This window comes from Mirounga leonina, unplaced genomic scaffold (assembly GCF_011800145.1).
Source record: "Mirounga leonina isolate KUSES-001 unplaced genomic scaffold, KU_Mleo_1.0 Mir_104, whole genome shotgun sequence".
Taxonomy (NCBI): domain Eukaryota; kingdom Metazoa; phylum Chordata; class Mammalia; order Carnivora; family Phocidae; genus Mirounga; species Mirounga leonina.
The window spans coordinates 18,746,070-18,766,925 of NW_023270231.1; the positions used below are offsets into that span (position 1 = coordinate 18,746,070).

Consider the following 20,856-nt stretch of genomic DNA (forward strand, 5'->3'; position numbering starts at 1 on the left):
CTAGAAATTAAAGTATCTATCTGAGGGTTAAGAATTGTAATTAATGTATGTGGTTAAAGCTACTAAAAGTAATGAGGGAAATGCTTCTATATGCAATAGAGGTAGGATGGTGTAAAAGAAGGTATGAGGGATGGGGATGCAATTTTTTTGAGGAAAAAAAAAGTTGTAGAAAGTTTCTGAAAAATGAATCTTTGAAAAAGAATTTTATGCGTGGTCAGGATTAAGAGTGGAATGAATACATTTTACTATCAAAAGTAAGGTAGCACAAAATTAGAATTTGGCTTTCTCTCTATTAAAAGGACAAAGTTTTTTTTTTTCTTTTTTGGACTTTTGGTCTACTTCTGATAACAGATTGTGAGACTTTCTGTACCTTTTAAGGGATCTGCCTAAAAAACAAAGGTTCTATGTTTTCTTTCCATTGTGATTGTATAGTGTAGAAGTGCTCCAGAAATTATGTGAAATTCCTAGAAATCTGATACGTCCTGGTACAGAGTCATCACTTGCAATTACTCCTCGCTTAGCTTCTGAAATTGCTATCATCAAAATTGAGGCTCACGCTAAATGAACTGAACCTGAGAATCCAGAAAATGTCCCAGCTGACTTTTATACAAAGGCAGCAACAACGAAATCCTTAAAGATGGTGGTACATGTGGATGAAGTCCATTCTGCTTCTGCAAAAAATGTCCCCTCATTGCCAAACTTTTGCCATCCTGCTGTCCTGGTAACATGACAAGAGCCTGCTCCTAAATCTGAGAAATTAAGATGGGTAAAAAATGCTTATAAATGAAACGAACACTTAGGGCAATGGGAATCCCAAGATGGTTGCTTGGTTCCTCCCAGTTCCCTGACAAACCTTATTTTTTAGTTTTTGCATTCCTTCACCAACCGTAATGCATTTCAAAGGACTTGAATTATGAATAGTCATCCGTGGGAGCCAGCTGTAAAATTGCAAAAACAGTCTATCAGCAACGTCTGACCTGTCAGATCCATAATCCTGGAAAAACTAGTTTCATCTCCAGAGGCCTTGGGACCTCCCTCTGGACCTTTGGACACCCATAGCTGGACTTCATTCCATTGCCACCTAGTATGTGATGAGGGAACAGAAGGCAAGCTGAGGACAAAGCAGAAGCTGAAACCCCACAACCCACCCCCATGGGATATATGTGACATTCCTCAGGCTAAGGAAAGGAAAAACAAATAGTTCACTTATAGAGATTACAACCCTGCAAGACATGAGTCTCCCTCAGTTTACAAATGTCTTAGCAATCTACAAGAACAAAATATTTCTATCAATAACCTAGCTTCCAGAAGGAAATGTAGATACAACTAAATGCCCTTATAACCTGCAGCCCATTGACAGTTACTTGAAGCGGGCACTGTGTAATGTTCCTCCAGGAAGCTCCCAACTATCTGCATGTCAATGTCTTGTTTGGAAGAAAAACAACCTTAACTTGACAATGGCCAGGCCTCCGGAATCCTAGGAGCCTTCTTTAACACATGAAAATCCTTCTGAAAACCTCCTCTTTCCTTACCTCCCCCAACTCCCAAGTATATAATCAGCCACCTCTCACAACTCCAGGGCAGCAGCTCTTTCTGCCCACGGGTCTTGTCCCTGTGCTTTAATAAAACCACCTTTGTGCACCAAAGACGTCTCAAGAATTCCTTCTTGGCCGTTGGCTCCGGACCTCACTCCACTGAACCTCACCTATATTCCCAAACCCCATCCATATGGGTTGTCAATATGTTCCTGTTATTGTGTGTATGTTTTCTGGATGAGGTGAAGCTTTTCCCTGTCACAAGGCCAATGCCCTCACAGTGGCACAGAAACTTAGAGAATGTGTTTCCCACTTGGGGCATACTTTGCACAGTCTCCGATCGAGGCTTTCGCTTCACAGGGCAAATCATATATAAGCCTTAAGGAAAACCTTGCAAACTTCTTAAAATTGATGCTGTCCCTAGAAGCCTTCCCCATGTGCTTCCCAGCGCCTCATCTGGCTCCTTGGTGGCTGCTCAGAAAGCCAGGTCCCTAGTTCCCACAGCCTATGACATGATGTCACATCTAAATGCACAAGAGAAGAGGTGATCCACCACAGGGGAGATGTCAAACAAGAGAGGAGGAAAGAAGCAGTGGAGGGTATCTGAGAAAGCTAAAGTCTATACCCCAGGGTACACATCAACTTTGGGGAGTGAATAAACAGAACAAACAGTGAATAAAGGTGATCAGAGCCAAATGCTGAGCCTATTTGTAAGTGCCTAGTTGGAGAATTTGAGTGAAATTTTACTTCCGAAGGTTTAGAGAAAGGAGCTCTGGAGGAAGATCAGAGTTTAAAACCAAGCCCTGCCCCTTCCCAGCTGAGTCCCTGAGCCCCGTCTGGTTCTCTGTCTGCAAATCCAGGAGCACCTCTCTCCATCTCCGGGAAATTATTATTTATTATTTAATTTAATTTATTAATTTACTAACATACATAGGGGCGCCTGGCTGGCTCAGTCAGTGGAGCGTGTGACTCTCCACCTCAGGGTTGAGTTCCAGCCCCTCACTGGGTATAGAGATTACTTTTAAAAAAGTAAAATCAGGGGCACCTAGGTGGCTCAGTCGTTAAGCGTCTGCCTTCGGCTGGGGTCATGGTCCCAGGGTCCTGGGGTCGAGCCCCGCATCCTGCTCCCTGCTCGGCGGGAAGCCTGCTTCTCTCTTTTCCACTCTCCCTGCTTATGTTCCCTTTCTCGCTGTGTCTCTGTCAAGTAAATAAATAAAATCTTTAAAAAATAAAATAAAATAAACACTAGTAATATTGAACTTTAAAAAAAATTTTTTTTAAAGTAAGATCTTTAAAAATAATAACAACATCCCTAGCACACACTAATGGTAAGTCCATATGAGATTTCTTCCTTTTCCTTCTTATTTTATCTAACATTGTTCATCTGTTGTAATTATGAGATATTCAGCAAAGGAGTTTAAGACCTGAATAACTCTCCATGACCCCTTTAAAATCTCACAGATGTGTACATTTCAGGTAAAAAAGAAAGGTAGGATGACTAGAAAGGAGTTCTTAGCTGCAAGGTAGGAATTTTAATGAAGTTTAATTTTAGAACAATTTTCCGAACATATTCGTAGAAGCTTCATCATCAACAAATATTTGTGAAGCCTCTAAGTGTCAGGCAGATTCCTAAGCTATGTTGTGGTGAATTTATGCCTTTGCAGGGGCGGGGGGGCGGGGAACTTTCAGAATCTGATGTTGCAAGTAGAGTATCATTTAGATAACCGTGAACTGTTAAAACAAATCCGCTGGTCTTTTTGTGGCTCGGGAAGTGGGCCTGGGGACGCTGCTGGCAGGGGGTCACATGGTAAGTGCTGGAACCCAGGTGGTGACTCCAGTTGCCTTGAGCGATTTGCTCTGGTTTCAGTCCTGCCTTGCTTTAGCACATGCTGTTCCTACTAACTGGATTTCACTTCCTCATCCTTTAAAAAAAAAAAAGCTTCTCCTCTAAACAGCCTGGCCTTCCCTTCCTCCACCATCACCCCAGCAGAGTTCAGACACCTGCCCTCCAGCCTGCTCCATCACAGCCCCCAGCCCACCCTATAGTAAGAGCTGATTTCTCATCTGTATTTCTACACCAGAGAAGGCTCCTTGTGCACAGAATCATGCTTACTCATCTGGATAAGGCTAACACAGTGCTGGGCACAGAGCTCGTACCCAAAGGAGGGAAAAAAAGAGCAAAAGAGGAAGGAAACCGACTATATTAATACATAAATACTTGACCATATACGTAAATATAGAAATATGTGACTATAGAAATATGGATGTGACTGGGTCAATATATAAAAGGGTAGGTATTATACATATCTATGTAGTATATAGAACATGAATTTTGATAAAGTAATTTTGCAAAACTGTTTTGGTTTTAATTTTATAGTTTCAGGGGAGCCTGGGTGGCTCAGTCATTAAGCTTCTGCCTTTGGCTCAGGTCATGAACCCAGGGTCCTCGGATCAAGCCCTGCATCAGGCTCCCTGCTCTGCGGGAAGGCTGCTTCTCCTTCCCCCACTCCCCCTCCTTGTGTTCCTTCTCTTGCTGTGTCTCTCTCTGTCAAACAAATAAATAAAATCTTTAAAAAAAATTTATAGTTTCAGCATCTCAAGTCAATGGACAAAGAATCCTAATTTTTTGTTCTTGGTGAAGAAACTGAAGCAGAGAGATGGAAAATTATTTCATTCAATTGACTTACTAGTCACAACTTACAAATGGACAGAAACCCCCTTCAAACAGAATCCAGGGAATTTATTGGTTCTGGTATTTGGAAGTCCAGGAAGTATATTAGCTTTGGGAATAGCGGGATCTGGGGGCTTTTCCTACTTCTCAGCTCTGTTTTCCTCCAGGTTGGCTTTATTCAGATTCAGACTTATATCTTGATACTTCTAGAAACTTCACTGGCCAAAACAAAACAAAACAGTGTTCCAGCAGCAGCAACAGAAGTCTCAGAACTGAGTCCCATTGGTATGTCTTGGGTCATGTGCCCATCTCTGAACCAGTCACTGTAGTCAGGGGTCGGGGGGTTTAGCCAACCAGGCCTGGGCCATGGCTCACTCCTAGAGTTTGGGGCAGTGTCAGAGCCCCCTGAACACCACAGGAAAGAGTGGGAGAGGTGCATCTCTCCAAAAGGACATTGAAGTGCTGTCATCAGAAGAGGGGATGGTTACTGGATAGCAGAACAGTATGCGATCAAAGTGGTAACAGGACTGAGGGTGGAGTTGATTGATGGCTTTCTATGGGATAGAACTTTCAAAGTGCTTGAGGTGGTGGAGGTGGAGAGACCAGGGTTAGTTCCCCGAGCTTGCGTAGCAGCACTGGAAATAGAAGGAACAGAGGGAGTGGAAAGCTAATCAGGAGGGAGCCTGGGAGAGATGGGGTAATGATCAGGCTCTGCTGGGTAAGGGGACAGAACAGAGAGAAGTGAGTCAGAGAGCCAAGTGACGTGTGGACTGGACACGTGGCAAGAAGACCAGTGTTCCCATAGTGCCTCTCATGCATGGGTTCTACCCTAGACGCCAACCCATTTCCACTTAACCTCATTAAAACCAGGCAATCTCATTTCCTAGTTTAGGGAAACTGGCAGCAGCAATCCTGGGTGGCGTAGACCAGATCCATATCAAGCCAGGGGCCAAGGTGCTCTACCTTGGGGCTGCATCAGGCACCACTGTCTCCCACGTCTCTGACATCGTAGGCCTGGACGGTCTAGTTTATGCAGTTGAGTTCTCCCACCGCTCTGGCCGTGACCTCATTAACTTGGCCAAGAAGAGGACCAACATTATTCCTGTTATTGAAGATGCTCAGCACCCACACAAATACTGCATGCTCATTGCAATGGTGGATGTGATCTTTGCCAACGTGGCCCAGCCAGACCAGACCCGGATCGTAGCCCTGAACACCCACACTTTCCTTCGTAATGGAGGACAGTTTGTGATTTCTATTAAGGCCAACTGCATTGACTCCACGGCCTCTGCTGCCAGCCTGGAGCGGAAGGGGTTCCAGGCACGGTACTCGATTTTGTCATCTCCCTCCACAATTGAGACTCTCTTCTCTCCATAAACTGATTCTCCAGGGACCAGATTCTTGGTGACAAGTGCATCTTCCTTTCCTCGACAAATGAAGACTCCTTCATGCAGATGAGGTTCCACCATCACATTCTTCCCCAACTGGTTTCCCCTTTTCCCTCCCCGACCACGACCCCGGTTGCCACCAGACTGGAAACCTCCACCACCTCGTCCTCCTCCTCGGCCTCGGCCCCTAAAGCCGTCACCACGACCTCTGCCTCCTCGGCCACCACCACAACCACCACGGTCACCAAAACCCCTCGGCCACCGAAGCCTCCCCCACGGGGGCTGAAACCTGGCTTCATGGCGAGAGCTCAGCTCCCTGGCTCAGGACTCTGCGGCATCCCAGACTACACGAGTCCAGTGCTTTTGCACGTGGACGAAAAGTTACATCTTAATCAAAATATGGCATGGCAGAAATGAGGGCAGGAATGGGAGGGGAAGGGAGCTTGGCTGGATTTGAACTTAAGCTGTGGCCTGCACTTTCGTAGGAAAGTCAATGACTTGCTGGTTTTCCCACCGTGTGGGCCCACCCTCTACCAGATGAGCCTGCCTTGCATTCATTAATTTACCCACTCAGTTATTCATCCTCCAACACTCACTGACTATACTATTCATTAGGCTGGGGGCCAGGTTCCAGGAGACCAGAACTTTGCCCTATGTAGCTCAAGATCTATAGCAGGAGTCCACGAACTGTTCTTTTTTTTTTTTTTAAAGATTTTATTTATTTATTTGAGAGAGAGAGAATGAGAGACAGAGAGCATGAGAGGGAGAAGGGTCAGAGGGAGAAGCAGACTCCCTGCCGAGCAGGGAGCCCGATGTGGGACTCGATCCTGGGACTCCAGGATCATGACCTGAGCCGAAGGCAGTCACTTAACCAACTGAGCCATCCAAGCACCCCAACAAAATGTTTTGATAAAGAGCCAGATAGTAAATATTTTAGACTTTGCAGGCCACATGGTTTCTGTCACAACGACTCATCCCAGCCATTATGACACAAAAGTAGCCAGGGACAATAGGTAAACAAATGGTGGGCCTGTGTTCCAATAATAGTTTACAAGTGGTCCCAGCTTGTGCTTTGGTTATTCTATCAGTTACTGACAGAGAGGTGCTCAAGTTTCCTTCCTCATTCAAAGCAGTAGGCAGTGGAAGTTGTTCACTTAAAACAAGAAATCCAAACTTGTACAAATACATCTTAGGCATTTTATTTTACTTTACAGCATATTGAAATAAGAAATCATCTTGAGCTAAATGCTAATGAAAATATTACTCTGTTATGAGCCACATATTAGTTGGTTGTGAGTCACAGCCAAGACTGCTCAGAAGGAAATATATACCTTTAAATGCATATATTTAAACAGAAGAAAGTTTGAAAAACAATCATCTAAGAATCCATCACAAGAAGTTAGAAAAAGAAGAGCAAATCAAACCCAAATGAAGTAGAAGAAAGGAGATGATAAAGAACACAGTTGAATTCAATAAAATGGAGACAAATTAAATCTTTTGTGCAGTCAACCCTCAGTGAATGAGCAGCCTTCCCTTCCACTTACATTGGAAAGCTGCCAGGGTTCCCCATTCAGCACCATGCTGGCTTGGGGGCTGAGTTAAATATATTTTATCATGTTAAGGAAGAATCGATTTATTCCTATTTTATTATGAAGCGCTAACTTGTGGCAAACGCCTTTCAGCTGTCATAGAGGTAACTGATGTGGGAAACGAAAGCAAAAGAAAAAATTATATGTCCTTACTGCCTACAGCCCTTTGAAAAGTCCTTGAAAGAGCTACAGTGACCTTCCTCTGGGAGCCCAGCTGCCTCGATGTTGACACTTGGCTAAGGGTGAAAGGCAATCTTAGCTTAACGTTATCCCGATCCCCCAGGATCCTGTAAGTCTACGTTAACATATGAAAATTCCTTTGGAAACTTCCCTTATCTCTACCCCACAAGATACATGTTAGCAATCATCCTCCAAGCATATGGCCCACCATATACATCTGCAGGGTCTCATGACTCAGATTTTATTAGACAGTAATAAATGACATTTTCCTTATAATAGCTAGCCCCCTTAAGGCCCTGAAAACCTTGCTCCAAATTCCTTAGAGACTTATGCTATCCCGAACCCCCTCCCAACTTGAAAGTATATAATCAGTCACCTGTCACAACCCTAGGGCCACTCTTTCTGAGCGTGGGTCCTGTCCCCGTGCTTTAATAAAACCACCTTTTTGCACTGAAGATGTCGCAAGGGTCTTTTCTTGGCCATCAGCTCGGAACCCCAACATTTCTACATCAGTGATCACACGATTTTTCTATTTAAATCATTAATTTAATCAACTTCTGAGATAAAATCACCCTTGAGTTCCTGAAATGACCCCTCCTTGCTCCTATCATATTGTTTATGTTTTCTTTCATTTGTGAGAGTTTTTTTTTTTTTAAGTCTTTCACTTTTAACTGGATGCTGCAGTATGGTTTCTAATACTTTATTTAGAATTTTGTATTAGTGTTCACGTGTGCCATTAATCTACACTTTTCTTTTTGTCTCAATTTTTATTAGACTTACTGATGTTATTGTTACTGTGTAAAAAAAAATAGAAAATAGGATGCTTTTTATTTGGTCTAGATTAGTAGGAATAAAACAGAATAATCCATTATTTATGTAGCATTTTGTTTTCTGTAGCATTTTGTTTTAAAGAATTACAGATTTAGGGGCGCCTGGGTGGCTCAGTCGTTAAGCGTCTGCCTTCTGCTCAGGTCATGATCCCAGGGTCCTGGGATTTAGCCCTACATGGGGCTCCTTGCTCAGCGGGGAGCCTGCTTCTTCCTCTCCCACTCCCCCTGCTTGTGTTCCCTCTCTCACTGTCTCTCTCTCTCTCTGTCAAATAAATAAATAAAAATCTTTAAATAATAAAAAAAAGATTTACAGATTTATAGAAAGGTTGTAAAAAAAAAAATGTATGAATTTACCATGTACCCAGATTCCCTAAATGTATATATCAGTTTTTCTGAATCTTTGAGAGTAAATTATAGATATATCCCTATAGCCCTAGGTACTTTGGTGTGTGTTTTCTAAACACAAGGTAATCAGGATACAATTATCAAAACCAGGAAATTACCACTGATCCATTGCTAACATCTAATCCGTAGGCCTTATTCAAGTTTTACCAGTTTTTCTCAATAGTGCCTTTCACAGAAATACTCTTTCCTAGTTAGCTCCCAATCCAGCATCACACATGCATCTAGTTGTCAAGTCTCCTCAGACTCTTTTCACCTGGAGCAATTCCTCAGTCTTTGTTTTCAATAATCTTGACATTTTGAGGTGTGCAGGCTATTTATTTTGTGTAATATCCTCAACTGGAGTTTGTCTGATAATTCCTCATGACTAGATTCAAATTACCCAGTTTGTGTCAGAAATACCACAGAGGTACGGTTATGTCCTTTTTAGTATATTATGTCAGGAGACACATAAATGTTTGCTTCTTACAAGTCATGGTAACTTCCATCACTTGATGAATGTGGTATCTGCCAGATCCTCCCCTGTAAGGAATATCTGTTCTTTAATAGTTTGATCAAAATTCCTCTAGAAATTTTATGGCTTTTTTTTTTCCATGGAGGGGATGGTAGCTCTTTCAAAACTATATATTTGGTTTATTTAGACTTTAATCTCTTATAAGATTTGAAAATTTATGCTTTCCTGGAAAATTGTTTATTTCATATAGGTCTTAAATTGGTCTTTTTTAGGGAGTGGGATACATACATCTGTGCACAGCTCATTAGAGCATGACCAGCCCGCCGATACAAGGGCTGAAGAGGCAAGTTGAGGCCAACTCAGAAAAGTCTGTCACTGTGCAAAGCAGCGAGGACTCTCTCCCCGGAGAGGGATATGGATCCTGTGAAAGGTTCTGGGCAGGGGAGTGGTCTGAGCAGACAGGGGTGTGTCATCTCTGGGTGTGACTGTGACGTGGCAGTTCCAAACCATTCAGAGGCTGCAGTCAAGCAGGTCTGGGAGGAAAGGTGTGCAGTACTCCAGGTGAGATGCGGAGGAACATTCTAGCAACTGTCCCTCGAGTGGAAGAAAGAGGGGCATAAAGGGCCTCTCCGGCACTTTATGCAAGGCCAATCTGCAAGGACATGCAGCCCAGTGGGAAGTGCAGGTGTCGGGGACACATCCTACGCTGGTCCTGGTCGAGTGCCTGTTACAAGGGAGCCACTTACTTCGGAGCAAGATGAGCAAGACGGCACTTCACTCTCTAGGAGGCCTGCTGAACTGGCTGCAGAGAGCTGCCCGGAGGCGGCCCCAAGTGGGCGTGGCCTCCTGAAGGCGAACTCGCTCCAGGGTGTTTTCAGTTGTTGTAAAGACTGCATTGATCCTGCCACTCATCCAATTCTCATCACGTCATCACTGTCGTTAGCCATGCTTAAGAGTGTGCTTGCGCGCACACACATGCACGCACACAGGCGGAAATAAAAAGAACACGCAGGGATGCAATCAATCAAAGTTTGAATCTTTTTTTTTCCTAATATAAAATATCTTTTTAAAATTTTTTTATTGTTATGTTAATCACCATACATTACATCATTAGTTTTTGATGTAGTGTTCCATGATTCATTGTTTGCGTCTAACACCCAGTGCTCCATGCAGAATGTGCCCTCCTCAATACCCACCACCAGGCTAACCCATCTTCCCACCCCCCTCCCCTCTAGAACCCTCAGTTTGTTTTTCAGAGTCCATCGTCTCCCATGGTTCATCTCCCCCTCCGATTTCCCCCCCTTCATTCTTCCCCTCCTGCTATCTTCTTCCTTTTTTTTTTTTTCTTAACGTATATTGCATTATTTGTTTCAGAGGTACAGATCTGTGATTCAACAGTCTTGCACAATTCACAGCGCTCACCATAGCACATACCCTCCCCTGAATCTCTTTTTAATACTTTCCATGCACTGTTCGTTGTGGCATTCCTTCTGAGGCAGCAGTCATAATCCAATTATAATTGTTAACATTTACTATTATTTTTTAAGTTTTATTTATTTAAGTACTCTACACCCCATGTGGGGCTCGAACTCACAACCCCGAGATCAAGAGTTGCATGCTCTTCCAACTGAGCCAGCCAGGCGCCTCAGTTGCTGACACTTATTGAGCACTTCTTGCCTACCATAAACTGTGCCAAACATTTTATGCATATTATTAATCTCATCGGATCCTAAAAAAAAAAAAAAAATCCTGTTATGTGAATATTACTATCCCGGTTTTGAAGATGAGTAAACCAAGGCTCAGCAAGATAATGCCTGAGCAGAAACTCAAATTAGGTCTGCCTGACTCCAGACACCCATGCCTTCCAGAAATGAGTGCTGTCCCTTCCGGTTATCCAGCACTTCTGTTCACGGCAACATAACAGAATCCTGTTTGATGATCACAGCAACTCTCCACAAAACCAGGGCTGTGTTTCAGGTGAAGAGGCTAAGGCTTGGAGAGGGACAGAGACTAACCTGGGGTCACACAGCAAGGAGTGGAAGCAGGGACTGTATCCAACCTCCCAAGACAATGGTCCCAACCACTGAGATACCCTGCCTGCTTCATTCCTGGGAGCTTCGTTCCTGCCTGCATTGGTGTGCATCTTCTATTTCTGATTCTGAATAACTAAGTAATCATCTCATTATAAAATATCCAGGGAACTAAGTAAGAGTAGAAAGGAATCGAAAGTTGACCACCGCCCCGCGTATCTCTCCCATACACACACAAAATACGCTATTACTACTACTACTAATACTACTAATACTACTAATAGTGAACATAGCCCTCGGCATGTTTGAAAAAGAAATTTTCTTATTACTTTGTTCTAAAGTGCATGTGCACCAGAATTGCAAAGTAGTTCACAGAACTGTCTTAAATTGCTTTTGGAAGTAACTGTGTTTCTTGTTCCTTAACCAGGCCTGGACTGAGGTTGATTTTATTCATAAGGATCTTTAAATCTGTGCCTTTCACTTTTTAAGGATGAAGCTAAAAGCATAAAAAAGAAAAGCCATAGTCGAGGGGCTGTGGCATGGCTGGCTGAGTCAGGATTCCCCAGCTGCCTCTCCAGTCTCCTGTCGACTCTGGCCCCGGGGCACAGGCCACCATTGCCATTTCAGGGCAACTAATGAACCAAGAGGAAAGGAATTACCCCTTTCCTGAGACCCACCACATGCTGGGGGCTGTGTCAGCACTTTATACATTCAAGAGGATGCATAGCAAAAGGCCTAAATGTGCACACTCTGGAACCAGCCCGTCTGGGTTTGAAGCCCAGAGCTGCCTTACTAGCTGGGGGCCTTGGTCAAGTCTCTTAACCTCTCTGTGACGCGGGGTCTCCTCTGTAAAACAAGGACAGCATAGTAGCTACCTCATGTCGAGCACTTAAAAAGGTTCCTGGCACACAGCTAAGAGCCTCTCTGTAAGTATCAAGTATCAAGCATAATTATTACTATTTATTATTACTATTACTATTTATTACTATAAATCCTCACATCCATCCTGTGATTTAGGGGTTCTTGTCCTCTTCAGGGGGATGAGGAAACTGAGGCTCAGAGCAATAAAGCCCCTGGAAAAGTTTAATTTAGCCCAGCTAAATTCATGTTCTAGCTGATGGGCTCTGTACCCACAATGGCCTTCAAGATTCATGCTCCAGTTGAATAATGTCCCACAAGTAGAAATTCAGAAATGCCATCATCACAGGACAGTACTGAAGGGCCACTGACAACGAGACACATAAGAGCTTGGTCTTGTCTTCAGGTCTTGTTTAGCTGGTCTTTAGCTTGGCCTTGTTTAATTCTGCAATCAACACTGAGTCTCAGCAATTCTAATAATGCTATTCCCTCCATCAATCTAGCCACTCACTCACCCATCCACCACCCACCCATTCTTCCACTCACCCCCATCCTTATATCCATCTATTCACCCACCACCCACTCAACCTTCCACTCAGCCCCCCATCCATATAATATCCATCTACCTACCCACCCAACCATCCACTTCCCCCCATCCATATATCCATCTATTCACCCCCTCACCCATCCATCCACTCATCCTCCATCCTTAGATCCATCTATTCACTCACCCACCCATCCACTCACCCCCATCCTTAGATCCATCGATCCCCCCAGTCATCCACCTGTCAGCAAATATTTACAGAGATCATTCTCTTTGCCTCTTCCTGGTGAAGCTGCCAAAATGTCTACAATAGTACCAGGTAGAATATCAGACTGAATTCTGTACTAAGTGCTAGAGGGACATAAAAGGATTCTGACAGGTCTTAACACAAATGTACATCTTTTATTTTCAGTATCCAGAATCCATTTACCATTTACTTTCTATGCCTACCACACCCCAACAGCAGAGGATTACTCATGAGACATTTATCAATCCGTGTCCAGGGCAAATTGACTAGTTATATCTAGAGCTGACACATCCAATCTCACCAGCTGGAGATATGTGTTTTTCCTAATATTCAAGTGAAAGTAAGCTCCTTTCTTACCTATCAGGGAATGTCTTTCTTCCCTCCCAGGATGATCCTGCAGGAGGTCGATTCAGTCTCAGGAGGCAGGCCTGGTAGCCATTGTCAAAAGGTCAGAAAAACAAAAATCCCTGCTTGACTTAACAGTTGGCCTAGGTTAGCGTGGCTGTCCAGCTTTTGTAGCTGATGGGGCCCCACTACTGTGCGGATCTGATACAGGGTTCCTAACATCAGGGCCATCTCTACCTGGGACAGACATCCCCACTGCTGATTCTCTGCTTCTTTCTCTGGATGCACAATAAGGAGGATAAGAGAGAATGGGAGCTAAAGAATCCCCTCTTCCCCAATGGTATGATTTAGCTTTGATTGCAACAACAATCCTATACTGTCTAGAGCAGAGCTCCTTGGGCATGCAGTTCTCTCACCACATACCATACATGTGCACATTTCCATGCATTATCCATGATCCAGGGAGTCTGTGTTAGAAAAAATTCAAGTATCATGCCATGTGCTCTGCTTATAACTAGTCCTCCCTAACTTCTTAGGGGAGTTTATACAAAGAAGTAGGTGGGTCAGAACATTGGGCCCAACGGTGCCTCACAAGGGCCAAGGGGCTCATCCCACCACCAGAATCCTGGGTGGGCCTCCACACACACCCCTTTCTGTTCTAGAGGAAGTCTCTCCCTTCCCCAGTCCCTCGGCCCCTCTATGTCCTGTCCCATGATAAATGGTAGTCTGAATGTCCATTCTCTTGTTCCATGCTTTCCTAAAGACTGACAATGGCACATTCCCCCCCACCCCCCGCCCCGGTCTAGGATCCTGTCACCATCCTGTGTTCTTTTCCAAATTTTCCACCACTTCTTCCCTGGAAAGCAGTATTATGCAGTGGGCCAGAAGTGGGAGGGAGACCCTACAGGCTGTGGGAACATGTCACAGGTTTGTTCTGATCAGCACAGGAGGATATGGATGCGAAGGTGCCCAGCACAGTGCCTGACACAAAAACACTAATAAACTTCAGCTCTCTTTCCCCTTCCTCAGACTACTTCATTTTCTTTGAAACAAAAACTTCTTTCCTAATTGCCCTTGACTTCAAGTGTCACATTCTTTAGCCCATACCCTGTTACTAATCCATTCTTGCCTGGTTCCTCCTACGTTCCTTTTGTTCATGTTAAAGATGACTTTTCTTTTCACCTGTGTAAGTCTTGCTGCCTCCTACACTGATTAATTCAGCTAGATTGAAAAAGAGGATGAGTTCTTCCTCCATAAAACTCCAATTAATCAATCATCCCAGAACCAGAGCAACTGGCATGACAGTATTTGGTAGAAAGAGCAGCAAGTGTTGCTGTCAGTACTAGGACATGGCACTTCAGGGCAGAAAGAGCTCATGCAAGTGATTTTACTTTTTGCTCATCTGTAGTACCATCACTCATAAGGTTGTTGAGAAACTTGCAAATAACCCAAAAAGAGTCTCCCGGGCAGAACTTGACTTCTAGGCACAACATAACATGACCTTATTGCACCTGGACAGACAGATCTGGTTCTGAGTCTGTTTATGCCACTTAGCCTATTTTTATGTGTCATATGTACAGAATATTCCATCAGACAAAAGCAGAATACACATTCTTCTCAAGCTCACATGGAACACTCACAAAATAAGACTATTTCCTAGGGCATAGACCAGAATATCTCTTTAAAATTTTTAAAGAATAAAAACATCCAAGATTTGATCTCTTGATCACGATACAGTTACACTAGAAATCAAGAACAGAAAAATAGCTCCCGGATGTTTGTAAATTAAATGGCATATTTCTAAATAACACACGGGTCAAGGGAGAAGTCTCAAGCAGAGTTCAAAAAATATTTCGAACTAGATGAAAATGAAAATGCAATTATCAAAATGTGTGGGATGCAGCAAACAGAGTTTGCTGGCACATTCCCCCCGACCCAGGCGCCCCAATAGTTTTCCATTTATAGAGAAATTGCAAAGGTAGTACAGAGAGTTCTGTACTCTCTCATGCTTTCCCTCCCCCTGCTATAACATTAAATGCATATACTAGGAAAAAAAGAAGGAAAGATCTCAAATCAATACCCCCTGCCTCCACCTCAGGAAACTAGAGAACTACAGGTAACATGAGCCTGAAGAAAACAAAAGGAAAGAAATGATAACAAACAAAGAGCAGAAAATGTCAATGAAATTGAAAACAGAAAAATCTTAAAGAAAATCAATAAAACCAAACAGTGGTTCTTTGAAAGGATCAATAAGATTGATAAAAAAAAAAAACAGATAAAACAAGAAAAAGGACTGATTCCATAGACATTAAAAGGATAATAAATGGACACTATGAACAACTCTATGTCCCCAATTTGATGACCTAGATGAAATGGACCAATTGCTTGAAAGACACAAACTCATACAACCCGAAAATCCCTTTATCTATCCCGGAAATCAAATCAGTAATTAGTAACTTTCCAAAAAAGAAAGCAAGCACTGGGCCCAGATGGGTTCCCTACTACATTCCATCAAATATTTAAGGAAGAAAGAATGCCAATTCCCTACCATCTCTTCCAGAAAATAGAAGGAGAAGAAACAATTTCTGACTCATTCTATGAATTTTATGAGCAATTGCATCCTTAGGTATTTATCTAACCAATCTGAAAACTTCTATCTGCACATAAACTTCCATGCAAATAATTACAGCTGCTTTTTTTCATAATCACCCCAAACAGGAAGCCCCCAAGAATCTTTCAGTAAGTGAAAGAAGCCAGTCTGAAATGGCTCTGTATTCTATGATTCCAATTATATGATGTTCTGGAAAAGGGGAAACTAGAGAGGAAGTAAACAGACTAGTGGTTACCAACAGCTTGGCAGGGGGAGGGTCGAATAGGAAAAGCACAGCAGATACCATTAAGGGCAGTCAAACTATTGTGTATGATACTGTAATGCCAGATGCAACACATTTTTCAAATCCCATTGAACTTTACAGCACAAAGAATATGGGGCGCCTGGGTGGCTCAGTTGGTTAAGCGACTGCCTTCGGCTCAGGTCATGATCCTGGAGTCCAGGGATCGAGTCCCATGTCGGGCTCCCTGCTCAGCGGGGAGTCTGCTTCTCCCTCTCACCCTCCTCCCTCTCATGCTCTCTGTCTCTCATTCTCTCTCTCTCAAATAAATAAATAAAATCTTTAAAAAAAAAAAAAAGAATATACCTTAATGTATGGATTTTTAAAAACTAATTTCTATACCCAGCGCAGATCTAGAAATGATGACCCAGAGATCAAGAGTCTCACACTCCTCCGACTAAGCCAGCCAGGCACCCCCAGTGTATGGACATGTTTTTAAAAATCATCTGGGAAGTCAGAGGATCCCAGGATGGAATGCAGAATGTGGCAAAAGAATCTAACTGTAATGTAAATGTATGAAATAACCTCATGGAAGGGGGTAGAGAGAGAAAAAGGGCTAACCTAAGTAACTTTGTTAATGAGGAGAGAAAAAGAGGCAGATCCCTAAGAGAAGACAGTCTATAAAATACCTAGTCGGTATGCCTCAGAAACTGTCAGATCATCAAACAGGGAAAGCATGAGAGACTGTCATGGCCAAGAGGAACCTAAGGAGACGTGGTGACTAAATGTAACATGGATCCTGGAAGAGAAAATGCACATTAGGTGAGAACTAAAGAAATCTGAATAAACTATGGACTTTAGTAAATAAGACTATATCCATATTAGCTCATTAATTGTAACCATACTAATGTGAGCATTAACAATAGGGAAACAGGGTGTGGGGTATACGGGAACTCTCTGTACTACCTTTGCAATTTCTCTATAAATGGAAAACTATTGGGGCGCCTGGGTGGCTCAGTCGGTTGAGCGTCTGCCTACAGCTCGGGTCATGATCCCAGGGTCCTGGGATTGAGCCCCATATCGGGCTCCCTGCTCAGTGGGGAGTCTGCTTCTCCCTCTCCCTCTGTGTGCTCCCCCCCCTCTATCTCTCAAATAAACAAATAAATCTTTTTTTAAAAAGATTTTATTTATTTATTTGACAGAGAGAGACACAGCAAGAGAGGGAACACAAGCAGGGTGAGTGTGAGAGGGAGAAGCAGGCCTCCCGCTGAGCAGGGAGCCCAATGCGGGACTCGATCCCAGGACCCTGGGACCATGACCTGAGCCAAAGGCAACACTCAACGACTGAGCCACCCAGGTGCCCCTCATATAAACAAATAAATCTTAAAAAAAAAAAAATTTTAATGAAAAACTATTTTATTTTTTTTAATTTTTTAATTTTTTTTTAAAGATTTTATTTATTTATTTGAGAGAGAGAGAATGAGAGAGAGCACATGAGAGGGGGGAGGGTCAGAGGGAGAAGCAGAGTCCCTGCCCAGCAGGGAGCCCGATGCGGGACTCGATCCAGGGACTCCAGGATCGTGACCTGAGCCGAAGGCAGTCGCTTAACCAACTGAGCCACCCAGGCGCCCGAAAAACTATTTTAAAATACAATTTTTAGGGGTGCCTGGGTGGCTCAGTTGTTAAGCGGCTGCCTTCGGCTCAGGTCATGATCCCAGGGTCCTGGGACCAAGCCCCACATCACATGGGCTCCCTGCTCAGCGGGGAGCCTGCTTCTCCTTCTCCCACTCCCTCTGCTTGAGTTCCTGCTCTCACTATCTCTCTCTCTCTGTCAAATAAATAAATAAAATCTTTAAAAAAATAAAATAAAATTTTTATTTTCTAAAAAGTGAGATGTCAGTACTTATTTCTTGACAAACCACAAATTCACTCCCCAGACAGCTTTCCCCTCCTCTTCCTCCACCCCCTCCCTCTCTCCACCCCCTCCCTCCTTCCCTCGCATTTGGAATCTCTGTCAAATGCACACCTGTAGTTTGATCGTTGTCAGGGCGGAAAAACAAGAGAAATAAAGCTGACCACTGACTCCTCACTGCTCCTTACTGTGAAGCCAGGGGGATTCGGAGCAGAGGTCCTGTGACATATAACTTCAGTCTCCCCAAAGCAATCAGCCATTAACATGAGCTGATTCTCTGCCGAGGTCCCCAAAGACCCTCTGCCATACAAACCTCTTGCCTGAAATAACTTAGTGTCTCAATTTAACATTTGACGATTAGCCACTTTCCCTGATCAGTATCTGGGCTCGGCCTCCCCAGCGCATTTGACTTGCTGTTTGTCTCTTACAGGTTATACAATGAGTCTTCACATTTCAATATCTCCCTCCTCTTAGAAGAAAAGATCAATGGGGCGCCCGGGTGACTCAGTCGGTTGGGCATCTGCCTTCTGCTTGGGTCATGATCCCAGAGTCCTGGGATCGAGCCCCACATCAGGCTCCCTGCTCAGCAAGAGGCCTGCTTCTCCCTCTCCCACTCCCCCTACTTGTGTTCCTCTCTCGCTGTGTCTCTGTCAAATAAATAAAATCTTAAAAAAAAAAAAAAAGAAGAAGAAGAAGAAGAAGAGATCAAATAAGGAAGGCTGTCTTTTCCTTTAATCCTGCCCTAAATGCTTTTATCCTCAAACTTTGAATTTACCACCTGAAGCCTTCATGTCTATTCTCTGGAAACGTCTAAAATGAGCCTGTGGGAGCATTTAACATAAAAATATCACTAAAACATTTAATATCTCTGTCAGTGATGAGAAAAATAGAATTTGAAAGCCTCCCAAAAGGTTAAGCCGAAGAACAAACGCTAGGGTGTTTTTCAGTTTCAAAACAATCCGAAATGGTTTGTGTCATCCTAGGAGACTGCATTTTAGAAGAGGCCCTTAAACATTGGTGCACTGACAACTTAGCTGGAGAGTAAGAAATTCCAGCAGGAAAAGTGCAGGGGCCTCTCTTGCTGTGCCCAACAGCACATAGCGTTTCTATTCTCAGGACTTGGAGACAATTCTCGCCATAGTTTGCTCAGGGCCAAGGGACTAAAGGTCCCTAGGGCCCTGAGCTTCCCCAAAGCACCCAGAAATGTTTGAAACCAGAGGGGGGAAATGTATTGGTTCAGAATATGACAAAATAACTGCAAGATGGACATTACGAATAATTTCAGAACAACATTAAATATCCATCATTTTTGCAGCAATAAAATTATATTTAAGAGAGATATGAGAGCATTTTTATATGTTTGATGTGATGTACAATGGGACAACTCAAATTAGAGAGTGTTGGAGAACTTACAAAGGTTTAAAGCAGTCCAGGCCCCTAACAAGGGTTGCTTTTTGTCGGCTCCCAGGACTTCAGATGGGCTCTCACTCGTGACCCCCAAGTTGGGGTTCACAAGTACCCTGTTGTGAGTGTTTTCATCATTTCCCAAAAGCTGAACAGAGGAAATGTTTTAACCTATCAAAAGGCCACACATCCTCTTGTTTTCTAAATGAGATGCATTTGATCAACAAAATTATTCCAAATACAGGCTCTGTGGAAGCTAGGGGATGAGGGTCATGTCCTAGGGGAAAGGAAGCTGGCAGGCCAAGATCTCCCACTCTGCATGGGCCCCTGAGCTTCCAAGAGCCAGTCCAGAACCTCACCCAGCCTCAGCCAGATCAGTCAGGCTCTGAAGATCAATCGAGAAATGTTCACACATGAGCACATAAGGTGTTCAATTACTGTTCATTCTTTCAAGGGCATGCCCAAGCCTCCTTTCTTCCCCCAGTAACCACAACTGAAACTCTACTTGCCTCGTGTCAGTTCAGCCTGTTTCTTTAAAAAAATGTTTATTTACATGCACAATACACATAAACCCAAGCTTCTTATAAAAACCAAGAAATACACAAAGTAAAAAGTGAAAGCTGCCCCCACTTGTGTCTCCCCAAAACTCACTCTTCTCCCTAGAGATACTACTGGGGTTTTGGTTTTTTTTTTTTAAGATTTTATTTATTTATTTATTTATTTGAGAGAGAAAGAGCACAAGCAGGGGGAGGGGCAGAGGGAGAGGGAGAAGCAGACTCCCCGCTGAGCAGGAAGCCCAATGCGGGACTTGATCCCAGGACCCTGAGATCATGACCTGAGCCAAAGGCAGACGCTTAACCAACTGAGCCACCCAGGTGCCCTGAGATACTACTGTTTTTAAGAACGTGGGCATTTTCCCACATCTTTGTCTATGAATTTACATAAGAAATATGTAATTCCTATATTGTTTTACATAAAAGGAATCGCATTGTCCAGATAATTTTGTAATTTGCTTTTTCACTTCATGAAAAGCCTTCTGTAATAGTGCATATGGATCTGCTTTCTTTTTAATTACCACACGCCGAGGACATCCTACGTCTTAGTTATGCATTCCCCTACGACTGGACACTTAGGCTGTCTTCAGCGGGCTTTATAAGCAAGACTGCCTCCTTTACACAGGCACCCCTGAGCACAGAGGTAAGGACGTACGTAAGCCAGTTTGCTAGAAATGGAATCGTTAGATCAGACTGCGTGCATGTTGTAAGTTTGGTTGCTACCACCAACTTTCCCTGCCAATTAGCCATATCCGTTTACACTCCTGTTAGCAGAGCAGGAAACCGGCTGTTTGCCATCCCAGCCCAGAGGTTCTGCTGCTCAGCTTGACAGAGCCTCATCCGAGTGCAACATTCTACATTGCATGAGCAAACAAATAAGCTTTAATTTCAATATGGGTGCAATGGATTCTTACTGAAAATAGTATTAAAATTTGCTTTTGCCTTGAACGTATTATGACCAAGCTTCTTAAACAAACTGTCACCTTATTGCCCCTGGTCCCCTCTCAGAATAGATCCTCTTTAATCCTCCCCTGTAACAGAAGCACTATTTTATGGTGACCCCACCATCAAGGGAGGAAAAA

General features: G+C 43.5%; 1 protein-coding gene across 1 annotated transcript; it reads left to right on the forward strand.

Annotated features, from left to right (window-relative positions):
• Positions 1-4,906: 4,906 nt before the first annotated feature.
• LOC118015469 (rRNA 2'-O-methyltransferase fibrillarin-like) lies at positions 4,907-5,793 on the forward strand. The gene is made up of 2 exons (XM_035012289.1): positions 4,907-4,924; positions 5,077-5,793. Exons 1-2 carry the CDS (start codon positions 4,907-4,909, stop codon positions 5,581-5,583), a joined length of 525 nt encoding a protein of 174 aa, XP_034868180.1. The 3' UTR covers positions 5,584-5,793.
• The last annotated feature ends 15,063 nt before the right edge of the window (positions 5,794-20,856 follow it).